The sequence below is a fragment of the Corythoichthys intestinalis genome, unplaced genomic scaffold (genome assembly GCF_030265065.1).
Source record: "Corythoichthys intestinalis isolate RoL2023-P3 unplaced genomic scaffold, ASM3026506v1 HiC_scaffold_23, whole genome shotgun sequence".
Taxonomy (NCBI): domain Eukaryota; kingdom Metazoa; phylum Chordata; class Actinopteri; order Syngnathiformes; family Syngnathidae; genus Corythoichthys; species Corythoichthys intestinalis.
Genome location: NW_026651592.1, coordinates 5,909,405 through 5,926,583, shown reverse-complemented (window position 1 = coordinate 5,926,583; position 17,179 = coordinate 5,909,405). Strand labels below are relative to the sequence as shown.

Genomic DNA, 17,179 nt, shown 5'->3' with positions numbered 1-17,179 from the left:
ACAAGTATTTGTAACGATACCAAGTGCTTTTATTTCTTTTTTTAACTGATTGGCTGACATCAATAGACAAACCACACTCCCAAAAAAATGCAAATTTAATTGGTCGTAATATTTTGTAAACACAAGCATGGAATATAACTTTATTTTAAAGTAAAAACATGCTGTACTACTAATACTGTATAAACAATTGGATAATTTAGTAAAATTTACAACACCATTGGGGTAAAATAACATTTTTTGGAGTCAGGTGCTTTTAATTTGTAAAGAAAGATGTGGATGTACAGTGGGGCAAATAATTATTTAGTCAACCACTAATTGTGCAAGTTCTCCCACTTGAAAATTTTAGAGAGGCTTGTAATTGTCAACATGGGTAAGCCTCAACCGTGAGAGACAGAATGTGGAAAAAAAAAAAGAAAATCACATTGTTTGATTTTTAAAGAATTTATTTGCAAATCATGGTGGAAAATAAGTATTTGGTCAATACCAACAGTTCATCTCAATACTTTGTTATGTACCCTTTGTTGGCAATAACGGAGGCCTAACGTTTTCTGTAACTCTTCACAAGCTTTTCACACACTGTTGTTGGTATTTTGGCCCATTCCTCCATGCAGATCTCCTCTAGAGCGGTGATGTTTTGGGGCTGTTGTTGGGCAACACAGACTTTCAACTCCCTCGTCATCCCGTGGCGTCAAAATGATAACAAGAACGGTGAGCAAAAGAACGGGTCTGGACGTGTACTTTCTTCAGCAGGGGGACACGTCTGGCAGTGCAGGATTTGAGTGCCTGGCGGCGCATTGAGTTACTGATAGTAGCCTTTGTTACTGTGGTCCCAGCTTTCTGTATGTCATTCATTAGGTCCTCCCAATGTGGTTCTGGGATTTTTGCTCACCGTTCTTGTTATCATTTTGACGCCACGGGGTGACGAGGGAGTTGACAGTCCATGTTGCCCAACGACAGCCCCAAAACATCAATGCTCTAGAGGAGATCTGCATAGAGGAATGGACCAAAATACCAGCAACAGTGTGTAAAAAGCTTGTGAAGAGTTACAGAAAACGTTTGGCCTCCGTTATTGCCAACAAAGGGTACATAACAAAGTATTGAGATGAACTTTTTGTATTGACCAAACACTTATTTTCCACCATGATTTGCAAATAAATTCTTTAAAAATCAAACAATGTGATTTTTTCCCCCACATTCTGTCTCTCATGGTTGAGGTTTACCCATGTTGACAATTCCAGGCCTCTCTAATATTTTCAAGTGGGAGAACTTTCACAATTAGTGGTTGACTAAATACTTATTTGCCCCACTGTATTAACGCTCGTACTTTTCGTTCACAAAAAATAACAACTTTGGACCATTAAGATTAAAATGTTAAATAAACACAGATTATACGTTGAAATGCATTGCGCTCTACTGTTTTGGAAAGAAAAAAAAGTTGTATTCTGTGTGGTATTTTACGGAGCCCCTAAAGGGACATCGACAGAAATAAAATTAATTTAAGCACTCCGGTGCCCACCAGAAACAGTCTGGTAAACATTAGCATTATACAGCATTTATGCTAGAGGACTTTGCTATGCAAGTTCGCCAATTGCTAGCGGACTTTTGCATTGTTGCAATTGGCTAACTTGCATAGAAAAGTTCAGCTAACTTAAATGCTATATAATGCCAATGTTTACAACAATTGGCTAACTTGCAATGCAAAAGTCCGCTAGCTTAAATGCAATATAATGCTAATGTTTACAACTATTGGCTAACTTGCATAGCAAAAGTCAGCAAGCTTAAATACTATATCATGCTAATGTTTACCAGATAGTTTGATTGCTTAAATTTATTTTATTTCTGTCGATGTCCCTTTAGGGGCTCCGTCGTATTTCTTTGAACAATTAACAGCAATTGAAAGTAAAATTACTGGGGGGCAGCATTTTCATGTTAATTCAACAAAAAAGGTCTGTTCAAGTTACAAAAGTAAAATGTTTTACTGACTAAATTATACCAGTTAAAACTGTACAACTGTATTTTTTCACAAAATTATTCTGTGGATATACACCATTAAAATGTTTTATTTTACATAGATTACAGTTTTGTTTGTAAATGTTTTTACAATTTTATTGTTTTTTTTTTTATACAAACTTGTTTTTGTAAAAATATTTTATTTTATTTATTTTCTTTTGCTTTAACCAATTCAGGGACAGTGAAAAATGACACTTAAGAACTTTAATCCTTTACAGGACAAGTGACTATTTTTGGTCATTTAAAAAATAAACTTAAATAATATCAACTATTAATATTGTTATTTAATTTTTAAGTCATCGTATTTTTTCAAATATTATTTTTATGATCATAAATACATTCATAAATGAATACAATGTTAGTAAACTTAAATTATTTTAATGAAAATGAATAAAAACAGCAATAGACATTGACTATCCCCTAGTACCACTCTGAAATCAATGTTCTTTGAAATATTATGTTACTCATTGCTTGCCATTGACAACCGCAGACATCCAAACTAGGACGACTGGCTGTGAATGCTCATGTTTGAGTGCCACTGACCACACTGGACGTCCAATCCAAGTTAAATGAGTGCCCTAATAAGTGTTATACTTGGAGGAAAGTCTATGAATGCTTACCCTTCAGTGCGATTGCCAGTCAAAATGCATTTGACATCTAGCGCTGTCAATGGCAGCAAGTGGGTTGTTAAAAAGTATCATAAATCGTTGGATAAAAATGACTGACCACACAGTAATGTTACCATTTACAACACTGAAAGTCACGAATCCGATCAACAACCTAACTGCTGTAAAGCCTTTAATGTTATTTTACAAATGAACTCATTGGCTGCCACTGACGCCGATAGATGTCCAATTCATTTTGACTGGGAGGACTGATAGCCATCGGTCGATGAACTCCAAAATCAACAAGAAGTGACCCCAAATTAAACAGAAGTGAATCAGAAAGGCCCTCAAATCAATAGGGAATGGCCCAAAATCAACTGGAAGAGAGGAGCAAAACCGACGAAGTGAACTGGAAATGCTCTAAAATCAATAGGAATGATGCAAAATCAACAGGAAGTCATCTGGTAAGGTCCCAAAATCAAAAGGAAAATAGCCCAAATGAACAAGAAGTGACCCGGGTTGAAAATCATTTGACATTTGACATTTGGAGACCTGCAGGCCACACTTGAGCAATACCAAATTTAAATATGGTGGCCTACATGACCCAAAGTGTGATGTGCACATCCAGTATGTGGAATTAATGTGAATCAATTATAATAATAATATTTTAAAGATTTTGAATAATTATTTGATATATAGATATATTGTAAATACAAATTATAAACTCATACAATGTTCAGAAAAACCCAAATAAAACAAATAAAAACAAAACCACTGTGGTTATGCCCCCCCCCCCTCACACACACACACACACACATAACACTCCAAAGTCAATAAATACTAAATAAAATCCAATCATTAATAGCAAGTAATATTTTTAGAAATTCCCTTAGTTTAAGAAATAACCATTTTAAATAAACTGAATAATCAGTTTCATCTTTTTTAAGCTATTTTTTTATTAATATAAATAAATGGGAAAATATTTACTGGTTTTTTTTTTTTTTGGTTTGTTATTTTAATTAACAAAAAGAAAAGAAACTAAGTTTTAAAACTATATAAAGTTAAATAAGAGAATGTTATATCGACTCATTGCCTGCCATTGACAATGACAGATGTCGAATCCATTTGAAATGGGAGGACTTGCTGTGAATGCTCATGTTTTAATGCCATTGAACTCGGCGCTAGAAGCCCAATCCTAATGGATTGGGCATCTAGCGCCGAGTTCAACGATCGCCCTATTATAAACTGTTAATCAAGGTATCACAGTACAATTTGACACAACCACACTATAGTATTTTTTCATTATTTATTAACACATTGAGTTATTTACAAAAAATCAGCGCAATTAAACCTAAAAAAAAAAGGAGTTAATTCTCAACAATGTTAAACTCCGGTGCAAACACGCATGCTGACGAAACAATCACGGTCCAATCATTTTCAACCGCTAGCTCTGGCAGTGAACGTTCACGTTTTACTGCTTTACTAACTACCATAGCACATTATCCGTGAATTTGAATGCAGTTCCATTCAGTCCTTTCAAATGTACTGTCTCGGCGAGTATCCGGATGGCGCCGCGTACGGTTTGGCGGGATAGTACGACCCGCTCGGCGTGTACGGCTGGCTGGATGGCGGCGCGTAAACCGGCGCGTAGGTGGAACCGTTAGCATACGGGTAGGCGGCGTAAGGGTACATGGGCGTCTGCGGTGGACAGGAAGTGGTGAGGATGATCCCCCCTACCAGGAGGAGGGCGGTGGACGCCCAACCGATGTAGATAGACGCTCCTATCTCTCGTCTCTGCGTGTCGACGGTCAACGGGTTCTGAAAGTCGGTGATGGTGATGGTCGCCGACCAGGTGACCGGAATGAGGACTAAAACGGCAGCGATGATGAGCAAAACCCCACCGATGATCACCACTCTGGCCTTGGAGGCGTCTTGCTGGAGGCAGCTGGTGCATTTGGCGCCGATGAACGTGACCATGAAGCCGATGAATCCAAAAACCAGCGAGATGATGACTAGCGCTCGCGCCGCTTGGAGATCAGGGGTTAACGTTATAACAGATTCGCTGAGGCGACACTGCATTTGGCCGGTGCTCTGCATGACGCAGTTCATCCACAGGCCGTCCCACACGATCTGGCCCGTCACGATGTTGGCGCCGATGAAGGTGGTCACCCTCCACATGGGGATGCCGGTGGTGACCGCCACCCCCACCAGACCGATGAAGCCGATGACCTGACCCGCCGTCTCCTTGCCAATTCTCCCCATGACTGAGAGGCTGTCGCGCGCTGGAAGGATCTGAGCTGCTTCTGTTTAGTTTTGGACAACAGCGACGGAGGATCCGCCTACTCACCGGTCGTCAGGTGAGTTTTTCTCGCCTGACCGGATTCTTACTCTGCCTTCTCTTTTAGTCACGGGAGCGGCATTGAGAGGAAAATACCAAGTGTTTACCATGGTTTCATCATGGTAGCATTATTTATCATACAATATAAAATAAATTAATATTATGTTAACAAAACCTAAATTAATTCAATTAAAACAGTACTTCTCAAATAGCGGGGCGCAGATCGATGCCGGGTGTGGCGCATGTGACCTGAGGGAGCATACTTTTTTTCCGTACTAGCAAGGGTGAAAGTGGGCCAGAACGGTCAGGAACGCAGTTCCTGTATAAGATTCAGGGCAGGAACGCAGTTCCGGTATAAGATTAAGGGCCGGAATGCTGTTCCGGTACATGGTGCTTTGATTCCTAAGATATGACGGCTACTGTCAAAACTAGGGTTATTCCGATCATGTTTTTTTGCTCCCGATCTGATTGTTTTAGTTTGAGTATCTGCCGATCCCGATATTTCCCGATTTTTTTTTTGCTCCCGATTCAATTCCAATCATTCCCGATAATTTTACCCGATCATGTACATTTTGGCAATGCATTAAGAAAAAAAATTAATAAAACTCGGACAAATATATACATTCAACATACAGTACATAAGCACTGTATTTGTTTATTATGACAATAAATCCTCAAGATGGCATTTACATTATTAACATTCTTTCTGTGAGAGGGATCCACGGATAGAAAGACTTGTAATTCTTAAAGGATAAATGTGACTTTGTATATTGTGACTAAATATTGCCATCTAGTGTATTTGTTGAGCTTTCAGTAAATGATACTGTAGCCATTTAACTTCTGCCCAAATGCATGATGGGAAGTGAAACCATGACTGTGCGTAGGGGTACCAATTGATATATCTTCTCTGCGTTGGGAAATAACATAGGGTGTTAAGAAAAAGATCAATTGCTACCTTTCTTCCCCATATTGCTTTCCACAATATTTCTAATCGTAGGGAGAGGGATTGTAAGGCTTTAGCCATTTTAAAAAAAGGCTCCAAAGGCTACCAAAATTCACTCTACTCATTTTACGCTGCCTTTTAGCTCTATATATCGGTTAAACCAGGGGTTCCCAACCTATTCCACTAAGGCACACTGTGGGTGCAGGATTTCATTCTTACCAAACAAGATGACAACACTTTTTCCCCAATCTGGTGTTTTACAAGTGCAATCAGTTGATTGCAGTCAGGTGTGGCTTGTTTTAGCAGAAGCCTCATTGGTTCAACTGTCTCTGCTGGATCGGCTGGAACAAAAACCAGGACCCACAGTGTGCCTTGAGGACTGGGTTGAAAACCCCTGGGTTAAACAGTGCCATTACAGATTGAACGCGACAATGCGTGAGTGGGTCATGCAGCGCATGCGTTAATTGCATTAAACATTTGAACGTGATAAATTTTTTAAAAAATTAACGGGATAAATTTGATAACCCTACCTTAAGCCTAAACTAAAGACTGGATGAGTGTAACATATTATGTGTGTAACGTTAAATACAATTAGAAAACGATTTAATTAAAAAAAAAATATATATATATATATTTAAAAAAGACATGTCCGATATTTTTTTGCCGATTCTGATACTTTGAAAATGATGTGATCGGACCCGATCGATCGGGACATCTCTAGTCAAAAAGTTATGTAAAAAAAAAAAATAAAAATGCTAAGCTGCCACACATGCATTTCATCTCCAAGAAGAAAACAATCTACCAACATCAGATTTACATGCAGTATTTTTCAGACTACAAGTCGCACCTGAGTATAAGTCTCACAGCCATAAAATGCCCAACGAAGAGGAAAAAACATATATAAGTCGCACTGGAGTATAAGTCACATTTTTGGAGGAAATTTACTTGATAAAATCCAACACATAAAATAGATATGTCATCTTGAAAGGCAATTTAATATACAATAGAGAACAACATGCTGAATAAGTGTACAGCATGATAATGTTACATGATGTATGAACAACGAAATGCGAATATACTGTCCTCATCAGGACGCTACGGCTCGGTTCTGGCTATACAGCGAGCTAAACTCCCAAAATGACGATGCCGGACGTCTGTATAATTTGCTGACTTTATTTTGGCCGTCGTTATGACACCATCATTTCAAGAGTGAAACGAAAAATTAGGGCTGTCAAAATTATCGCGTTAACGGGCGGTAATTAAATTAATCACATTAAAATATTTGACGCAATTAACGCACATGCCCCGCTCAGATTAAAATGACAGCAGTGTAATGTCCGCTTGTTACTTGTTACTTGTTTTTTGTTGTTTGGCGCCCTCTGCTGGCACTTGGGTCCAAATGATTTTATTGGTTTGGGGAGTGAGCATGGTGTAATGACATCAACAATGGCGAGCTACTAGTTTATTTTTTGATTGAAAATTTTACAAATTTTAACAAAACGAAAACATTAAGAGGAGTTTTAATATAAAATTTCTATAACTTGTACTAACGTTTATCTTTTAAGAACTACAAGTTTTTCTATCCATGGATCGCTTTAAGAGAATGTTAATAATGTTAATGCCATCTTGTTGATTTATTGTTATAATAAACAAATACAGTACTTTTGTACCGTTTGTTGAATGTATATATCCGTCTTGTGTCTTATCTTTTCATTCCAACAATAATTTACAGAAAAATATGGCATATTTTATAGATGGTTTGAACTGCGATTAATTACGATTAATTAATTTTTAAGCTGTAATTCACTCGATTAAAAATTGTAATCATTTGACAGCCCTACTAAAAATAGAAATAATGCAAATCAATTTTGTCCTCGATACCAAACAGGTTCGCATCAACGTAAATAAACGATAATTACCTGCTATTACAACAATGACACAAACGGTTAGCATGCGTTCGCTAGCATTAGCACATCGTTCAAACAACCACACAACTGGCTCTAAGTGTCCGATTGCGGGTGGAAAACACACAACAACAACAGAAAAGATGATACACACAGGCGTGGCTTCTGTAGAGATATTTTACAAGCATAAACATTGAACGTAGGTTCGCAGCCGTGTTTCTCTCTCTTGCCCACTCGCTCAGACACGGCGTAGCTGTCAGTCTTCTTCTGGCGTGTTAGCGCTTTTTTTCGCGTAAACAAGTGCGATTGTGCCCCCACTTGAGCGTGAAAGCGCCACAAACTAAAAGCAGGCATTTCAATATAGAAAAGTTAACACACATTGCCAAAGGCAGAACGCGAACATGGCCATAGCTGTTAATGAGTTATTCAGATAAGTTTACCAAACCATCAGTGTCACTCCAAAACACCAAAATAACATGTGAAATGATATCATAATGTGTTAATAATTTCACACATAAGTCGCTCCTGAGTATAAGTCGCACCCCTAGCCAAACTATGAAAAACAATGTGACTTATAGTCCGAAAAATACGGTACACAAGTGTTAACAACAAGCATAATAAAGTGCTTGTGTAGCGTAATCCATATCCACCGATATTTATTATTTATTGTATTCCACGGACGGCATGGAGGTTTCCCTAGCTGCTGCAGTTATCAGAGTCTGAGCCATGTCAATGCGCGAATGCACGCGGTAATTGGCTGACATACTGACATGTGATCAGCAGAGATAGTTAGCCCTGTTTGGTTTAAATGTGTATGTTTTCTGGAAGAGCAACAACAACAACAACAAAACGTTGAATTGATGCGACAAAAAAAGGGCAATGCAACAGAAAATGCATCAAATCTTTAAGAGCAAGGAAAGAGTTGAGAAGGCTTATTTATCATATTTAGTTTTATTTAGAGCTGTCAAACGATTAAAATTTTTAATCGAGTTAATTACAGCTTAAAAATTAATTGTAATTAATCGCAATTCAAACCATCTATAAAATATGCCATATTTTTGTGTAAATTATTGTTGGAATGGAAAGATAAGACACAAGACAGATATATACATTCAACATACAGTACATAAGTGCTGTATTTGTTTCTTATAACAATAAATCAACAAGATGGCATTCAAATTCTTAACATTCTGTTGAAGTGATCCATGGATAGAAAGACTTGTAGTTCTTAAAAGATAAATGTTAGTACAAGTTATTTTATATTAAAACCCCTCTTAATGTTTTCGTTTTATTAAAATTTGTAAAGTTTTCAATTAAAAAATGAACTAGTAGCTCGCCATTGTTGATGTCAATAATTACACCATGCTCACTCCCCAAACCCATAAAATCATTTGGACCCAAGCGCCAGCAGAGGGCGCCAAACCCCAAAAAACAATTTACAAGCGGACATTACACTGCTGTCATTTTAATCTGTTTGAGCAGCGCATGTGCGTTAATTGCGTCAAATATTTTAACGTGATCAATTTAAAAAATTAACTACCGCCCGTTAATGCGATAATTTTGACAGCCCTAGTTTTATTTGCTCTGATGGTGAGGTTCAGAACGTCTTAGCTGTTAATGTGCACTTTGGACTTATATTTGTTCATTCATGTTAGGCTACTTATTCATTTCTTTATGATTTAAAAAAGTCAATGTTTGCGCAATCTTCAAAATATATTCCGTTTCACTCTGCATAATATAAGTCATTTGTATTTTTCTGAATGTATGTTACTTATATCTTTATCATTAAAAAAAAAAAAAAGTAAATGTTTACATTGACTCTAATTTTAATCTGCATCATATGTTCTTAAGTAGTTAAAATTGAGATTTGGCATTTAGTATGTGAGGAAATGAGGGGAGATAAAAATTAGGAGATGGAGGTTGGTGTTATTGCTGTTTTTGTTAACTTTTATTTTGAAAATCATTGAAAAAATACAATTTTGAATGAAAATCAGTTTTTGTATGTGTTATAGAAATAACTGTGCCAAAACAGTTTTCTTTGCATTTCAGTAGTTTTAGGAGGTTTTACCCCCCCCCCCCCAACTCCAAAATAAATAAATAAATAAATAAACTACGGCTGTCAAAATTATCGCGTTAACGGGCGGTAATTAATTTTTTAAAATTAATCACGTTAAAATATTTGACGCAATTAATGCACATGCCCCGCTCAAACAGATTACAATGACAGGAGTGTCATGTCTTGTTACTTTTGTTTTTTGTCTCCCTTTGCTGGCGCTTTGGTGAGACTGATTTTATGCACCATGAGCATTGTGTAATTATTGACATCAACAATGCGAGCTACTAGTTTATTTTTTGATTGAAAATTTTACAAATTTTATCAAAACGAAAACATTAAGACGGGTTTTAATATAAAATTTCTATAACTTGTACTAACATTTATCTTTTAATAACTACAAGTCTTTCTATCCATGGCTCGTTTTAACAGAATGTTAATAATGTTAATGCCATCTTGTTGATTTATTGTTATAATAAACAAATACTGTACTTATGTACAGTATGTTGAATGTATATATCCGTCTTGTGTCTTATCTTTCCATTCCAACAATAATTTACTGAAAAATATGGCATATTTTATAGATGGTTTGAATTGCGATTAATTACAATTAATTAATTTTTAAGCTGTGATTAACTCGATTAAAAATTTTAATCATTTGACAGCCCTAAAATAAACAAAATTTCTGGCTCTGTGGCGACCTTCACGTCGGTGAGTTCTTGCAAGAAATTCTAGCCACTTTCATCCCCGCGTACTAGAATAAAGTGTAATTGCATATCCACCCAGTGGATGGCAGTGGCGCTCTCATTTTCAGATTATGCACAGTATTTTTGAACCAAACAAGAGCACACAGCAAAGAGCACTGGAGATACAAAGAGCTAAGACGAGGAAATATGACGAAGTGTATGTAGCGTTTGGCTTTGACTTTTAATACAGTGGGAGATGAGGAAAGTGAGTCCGTTTACTGTGTCTAAATTTTTTGCAGTGGACAGCAGGATGCCAAATACATTATTGTCACAGTCAATTGCAGTGAAATAATAAAAAAAGGAAACTTCCAGAAAAAACAAAAAATAAATATCAGCTTAAAGGGAACCATGGATAGAAAGACATGTAGTTCTTAAAAGATAAATGTTTAAACTAGGGCTGTCAAAATTATCGCAATTAACGCACATAACCCACCTCCAACAGATTAAAATGACAGCAGTGCAATGCCAACTTGTTACTTGTTTTTTTTGGAGTTTTGCTGCCCTCTGCTGGTGCTTGGGTGCGACTGATTTTATGGGCTTAAGCACCCATGAGCTTTGTGTAATTATTGACATCAACAATGGCGGGCTGCTAGTTTATTTTTTTGATTGAAAATTTTACAAATTTTATTAAAACGAAAACATTAAGAGAGGTTTTAATATAAAATTTCTATAACCTGTACTAACATGTATCTTTTAAGAACTACAAGTCTTTCTATCCATGCATCCATTTAACAGAATGTTAATAATGTTAATGCCATCTTGTTTATTGTTATAATAAACAAATACAGTACTTATGTACCGTATGTTGAATGTATGTATCCATCCTGTGTCTTATCTTTCCATTCCAACAATAATTTACAGAAAAATATGGCATATGTTATAGATGGTTTGAATTGCGGTTAATTACGATGAATTACGAATAATTAATTTTTAAGCTGTAATTAACTTGATTAAATATTTTAATCGTTTGACAGCCCTAGTTTAAACAAGTTATAATAATTTGATAGTAAAACCCCTCTTAATGTTTTCGTTTTAATAAAATTTGTAAATTTAGTGTAATAGTAGGTGGCCATTGTTGTTGATGTCGCAGAACGGTGACTTCACATGGCCACGCTGCCGGACTTCCACAGTGTCACTCTTTAACTACATAAACATGTCGTCAGTTCTGCCCTCCCAATTTGACCCCGAGTGGAACATTAATGAGTAGGACAGCCTTGTCGATATTGCACAAAATGAGCAGCAAAAGCAAAATGAACAGAAAAGACGGGACGAGACTAGAGTAAGGTTCATGTGTCTAGTACGCTTCGATTCATTCGTTTTCCGTGTCGCTTATTCACCAGGAAGGAAGCTTCGGGAGCAACATCTGAGAAGTCTGATAAATCTGAGAACACTGGCAGGATGATCAACAATATGGACAGCGTTTTTACAAGGGGTGTGACAAAATATCGAAATTGTGATATATCGTGATACTTTGTGTCCCAAAAGGTTATCGATATGCTCCTGCCAAGAATCGAGATATCGTTTTAACAAGGTGTCAATGTCAAAAAATAAAAAGGAACCAACAAGTTTCTACTAAAATCTTCCACCATAATAGTGTCTCAGTTAACTCTTAGGCTGCATTGACGGTGCACGACGCCCAATCCATTGAGACTGGGAACATTCGTTCATTCGAAACCAGAGCATTCAGTCATTCGGTCCGATTTTCAGGGCATTTACAGGTCACTTGCGGTTCATTTTAAGGCATTTACAGGTCATTTCCTCTTGAGTTTTGGTCACTGCCTATTCATTTGGGTGATTCCCAGGTCACTTCCTGTTCTGTAACTCCAAATAAACAGGAAGTGACCTATAAAATACCCCAAAATCAACAGGAAGTAACTAAACATCAACAGGTACAGTGAGGCAAATAAGTATTTCGTCAACCACTAATTGTGCAAGTTCTCCCACTTGAAAATATTAGAGAGGCCTGTAATTGTCAACATGGGTAAACCTCAACCGTGGGAGACAGAATGTAGGGAAAAAAAACAGAAAATCAGTTTGATTTTTAAAGAACTTATTTGCAAATCATGGTGGAAAATAAGTATTCGTTCAATACCAAAAGTTCATCCCAATACTTTGTTAGGTACCCTTTGTTGGCAATAACGGAGGCCAAACATTTTTTGTAACTCTTCACAAGCTCTTCACACACTGTTGCTGGTATTTTGGCCCATTCCTCCATCCAGATCTCCTCTAGAGCAGTGATGTTTTGGGGCTGTCATTGGGCAACACGGACTTTCAACTCCCTCCACAAATTTTCTATGGGGTTGAGATCTGGAGACTGGCTAGTGTGATATTTCTTCCACACCTTTTTAACCCCTGACCCATGAAGAGGGCCCCTGGAAATGTTCGCCTTAGGCCCCAAAATTGCCAAGTCCGCCACTGCTCGTACTAACATTGATCTTTTAAGAACTACATGTCTTTCTATCCATGGTTCCCTTTAAATAATAAGTAAAACTGTGCCCCCCAAATTAAATTCCATGAAAAATTTTCTTGGGGAATGAAAAGAAGTAAAATGCAATGAACCCATGTTTCACACATATTCCCTAGAGGTTGACGCCGACTTCGCCGGCACGTATTTAGGCACGTAATGAGGGTCCTGGCGCCGTTTCGGAGGGCAGTTCCAGCACAGCAACCCACCGCCGATCAGAAGCAAGACGGCGGCCGCCCAACCCACGTAGAGCGCGGCCCCCAGCTCGAAGCGCTGGGCCGGGATGACCAGTGGGTTGTAGAAGTTGCTGACGATGGCGTTGGCCGACCACGACACGGGAATCAGGCACAAAAGGCCGGACGCCAGGAAGAGTGCGCCGGCCAAGATGCACGCCCGGGCTTTGGGAACTTCCTCCCGGATGCAGTTGGTGCACTTGCCGCCCGCGACGGACATGGCGACGCCGAAAACGCCCAGCAGGATGGAGATGATGATCATGGCGCGGGCGGCCTGCAGGTCTCGCTCCAGCGCCAGCATGGAGTCGTACACCTTTTAGTACAGGTTCGATGATCATCTTATGCTGCCTTTGACGGCTATAGACGTCCAATTCATTTAGACTGGAAGGGGTGAATGAACCGTCTAGCGCTGTCAATGTCAGTGAATTAGCAAATGACATTTTTGACCATCAGGAGAATCATGTTGGCTTCGCGAGTGCCATCGGATCGATTTTTAGGAAATGAGTTGCTACGGTATGACTAAACGCTTAGGGTAGTACCCCCCCCCACACACACACACACACACACAAATCGAATAAAGAATAAAAATAAGGTTTTGCTTCATAAAAATGATAATTCTGTATGGTAAAAATTAAGCTTTAGAAAATGCCCAGTGTAATTCTAAAAAATGCAATATTCTGGTGTGTGTGTGTGTGGGGGGGGGGATTGGGGGGTTGAAAACTTTCTTCAGCTAAAAAAAAAAAAAATTGCTAATGATTTGTGAAATTCTGCTATTAAAACTAAAATAATTCTGCAAATAATTGAAAAGGGGAAAATTCTGCAACAACAAAAAAATAATATTCCCAAAAACGTCTGCTAAGAACATGAAATTTTGCTATAAAAACTGAAATTATTCTCCTAAGAGAGTGAAATTCTGCTGTTACAACTGATTTTTTTTTTTTTAATAAATAAACTTAGGTTAAATAAGTGTAGCTAACGATTAGTGAAATTGGGCCAATAAATGAAACTTATATCCTGAAAACAAAAACTGCTAAGTAAAGGAAATTTTTGCTATAAAACTAATAATTCTGCTAAAAAAGTGAAATTCTGCTATTCTTAATTCTGCTAAAAATTGAAATAGTTGTAATAAAAAAAATGTACTATAGCTGATGATTAGTAAAATTGGGCCCAAAAAGAAAAAAATCTGCAAAAATAAAAATTCTAAAACTGAACTGCTATAACATGAAATTTTGCTTAAAAAATAAAACAATTCTTCCATGACAGTAAGTTTGTTCTATTAAACTTATTATTATATTACATAAATGATTAAACATAGCTGAAATAAATATAACTGATGATTAGTAAGATTGGGCCAAAACGGGAAGGTTATGCAACAAAAAAATCGTAATATTATGAAAAAAATTCTAAGAAAATCAAATTGGGCTTTAAAAATATAAATAAAATAAAATAATTCTGCTAACAAAGTGAAATTTTGCTAATAAAACTGAAATTATTATGTTATATTATATTATATTATATTATATTATATTATATTATATTATATTATATTATATTATAAATAATTATAAGTAAATGTAGCTGATGTTTAGTAAAATTTAGCCCAAAAAAAGAAAAATCTGCATTAAAAAAGTAATATTCTGGAAAAACAAACCTGCCAAGAACACAAACATTTTGCTTAAAAAGAAAAACAATTCTTCTAAGATAGTAAGTTTCTTCTATTAAAACTGAAATAATTGTCAAAAATAAACATATCTGCAATAAATATAGCTAGTGATTCATAAAATTCGGCTGAAAAGGGAAAGTTCTGCAAGAAAAAAATGCAATATTATGAAAAATTTTCTTGGAAAATGGAATTTTGCTAAAAAAAAAAAAAAAAAAAATACTGAAATAATTCTGCTGAGACAGTCTACTCCTTCTTTTAACTGAACTAATTGTCAAAAATAGATATAGCTGAAATAAATATAGCTAATGATTAGTGAAATTGGGTCAAAAAAGGAAAGTTCTGCATCAAAAAAATGTTACACTATGATTTTTGGGGGGCTAAAAACATGAAATTTTGCTAAAAAAAAAAAAAATAATAATTATAATTCTATGACAGTGAATTTTGTTAAAACTGAAGTAATTGCCAAAAATAGACGTAGCTGAAATAAATGTAGCTAATGATTAGTGAAATTGGGCCAGAAAATGAAAATTCTGCAACAAAAAAAAAAATTAACATTATGATATAATTCTGAGAGAAAATGAAATTTTGCTCTTAAAACTGAAATAATTCTCAGAAAGTAAAATTCTGCTTTAAAAACTGATATATGTAGCTAATTATTTGTGAAATTGGGCCAAAAGGGAAAATTCTGCAACAAAGAAAGTAATCTTCCGGGAATAAATTGCTGGGCAAATGAATTTTTGCTATTAATACTGAAATAATCCTGCTCATGAAGTGAAATTCTACCTTTAAAATTGAAATAAATGTAGCTAATGATTTGTGAATTTGGGCCAAAAAGGGAAAATTCTGCGACAAAAAAGTAATATTCCGAAGAAAAGAAAAAAAACTGCTAGGAAAATGAAATTTTGCCATTAAAACGGAAATAATTCTACGCAGAAAGTGAAATCCCGCTTTTAAATCTAAAATAAATGTAGCTAATGATGTGTGAATTTGGGTCCAAAAAATGAAAGTTGTAATATTCCGGAAAAAAAGCTGCTAAGAAAAGGAAAGTTTGCTATAAAACCTCATAATTCTGCTAAGAAAGTGAAATTCTGCTATTAAAACTGAAATAATTGTCGTGAATAGATGTAGGTGAAATAAATGTAGCGAATGATTTGTGAAATTGGGCCAGACAAGTAAAATTCTGCACCAAAAAAAAGTGATATTCTGAAAAATCTAAGAAAATTTTATTTTGCTGTAAACACTGAAATAACTCTATTTAAAGTGAAATTATGGCCCAAAAAAATAAAAAGAAATTCCGCAAAAATAGTTTATTTTAAAAAATTAACAAAAAAAGAAGTACAATTCAATGATTAAAAAGTCAAATTTCTGTGCAAAACAACCAATTAATCTTTGCTTGAAAAGGGAAGTTTTCCTGAAAAAAGATTCAGATTTAAATCGTAAAACCTGTAAAAAGAAAAAAAAAAAGGAAATAAATTGAAACTTAACCCCCTCCCTCCAAATTATGATTGTCAAAAAAGACATTTTGCACACAAGAAAAATGAAAATCTGTTAGAAAAGTAACTTTAAATCAGAAGTGCCGAAGATAAATTAACTCTTTTACTGCCAATGACATCTAGCGCCATCAATGGCAGTCAAAGTTCATTCATTCGCCCTTCTCAGTCAAAATCAATTGGCTGAAACATTAGCATCAAAATCAATCTATATAAACACACGTATATGAGAGTAACATTTATCATGAACCTTGCACTGCATCTGTCCCGTACTCTGCACCACGCAGTTCATCCACAATCCCTGCCAGATGGTCTGCGCCGTAATGATGTTGGCCCCTACGAAGGCCGTCACCTTCCACATGGGCAAAGCACACGTCACAATCACCATGAACCAGCCGACGGTGGCCGAAGATATGCCGATCATCTGAACGCCCTGAGAAACCATTTTGCGTGGCTAGGTGAAAAAGACGTGAGCTCTCTCCCGAGTTTGTCTCAGAATGAGAGAAAAGCCGTGACGCGGAGGCGTGGGAATCTGCCGTTCGGCGTTCTTATTGGCCGTGGTGCGTTTACACATAAACACGGGCGTAATCACCTTCAGTAGGTGCTGACCTGCCGCTATATCCAAGGTGAAAAGTCCCCTTTCTGGTTCACCCTTACAAAACAGACTGAAAAATGTGCCATGTTGTTGGAAATTGGAGGTCATCTAACCAGCTGGCTGCCATTCACGGTG

At 36.5% G+C, this 17,179-nt stretch overlaps 1 protein-coding gene across 1 annotated transcript; it reads right to left on the bottom strand.

Annotated features, from left to right (window-relative positions):
• Nucleotides 1-3,903: 3,903 nt before the first annotated feature.
• Nucleotides 3,904-16,971, bottom strand: LOC130911141 (claudin-3-like). Its single transcript, XM_057828895.1, has 3 exons — nucleotides 16,700-16,971; nucleotides 13,329-13,609; nucleotides 3,904-4,887 (listed from the first exon to the last, which is right to left on the bottom strand). The coding sequence occupies exons 1-3, from the start codon at nucleotides 16,892-16,894 to the stop codon at nucleotides 4,152-4,154; spliced, it is 1,212 nt and encodes a 403-aa protein (XP_057684878.1). The 5' UTR covers nucleotides 16,895-16,971; the 3' UTR covers nucleotides 3,904-4,151.
• Between the last annotated feature and the right edge of the window lie 208 nt (nucleotides 16,972-17,179).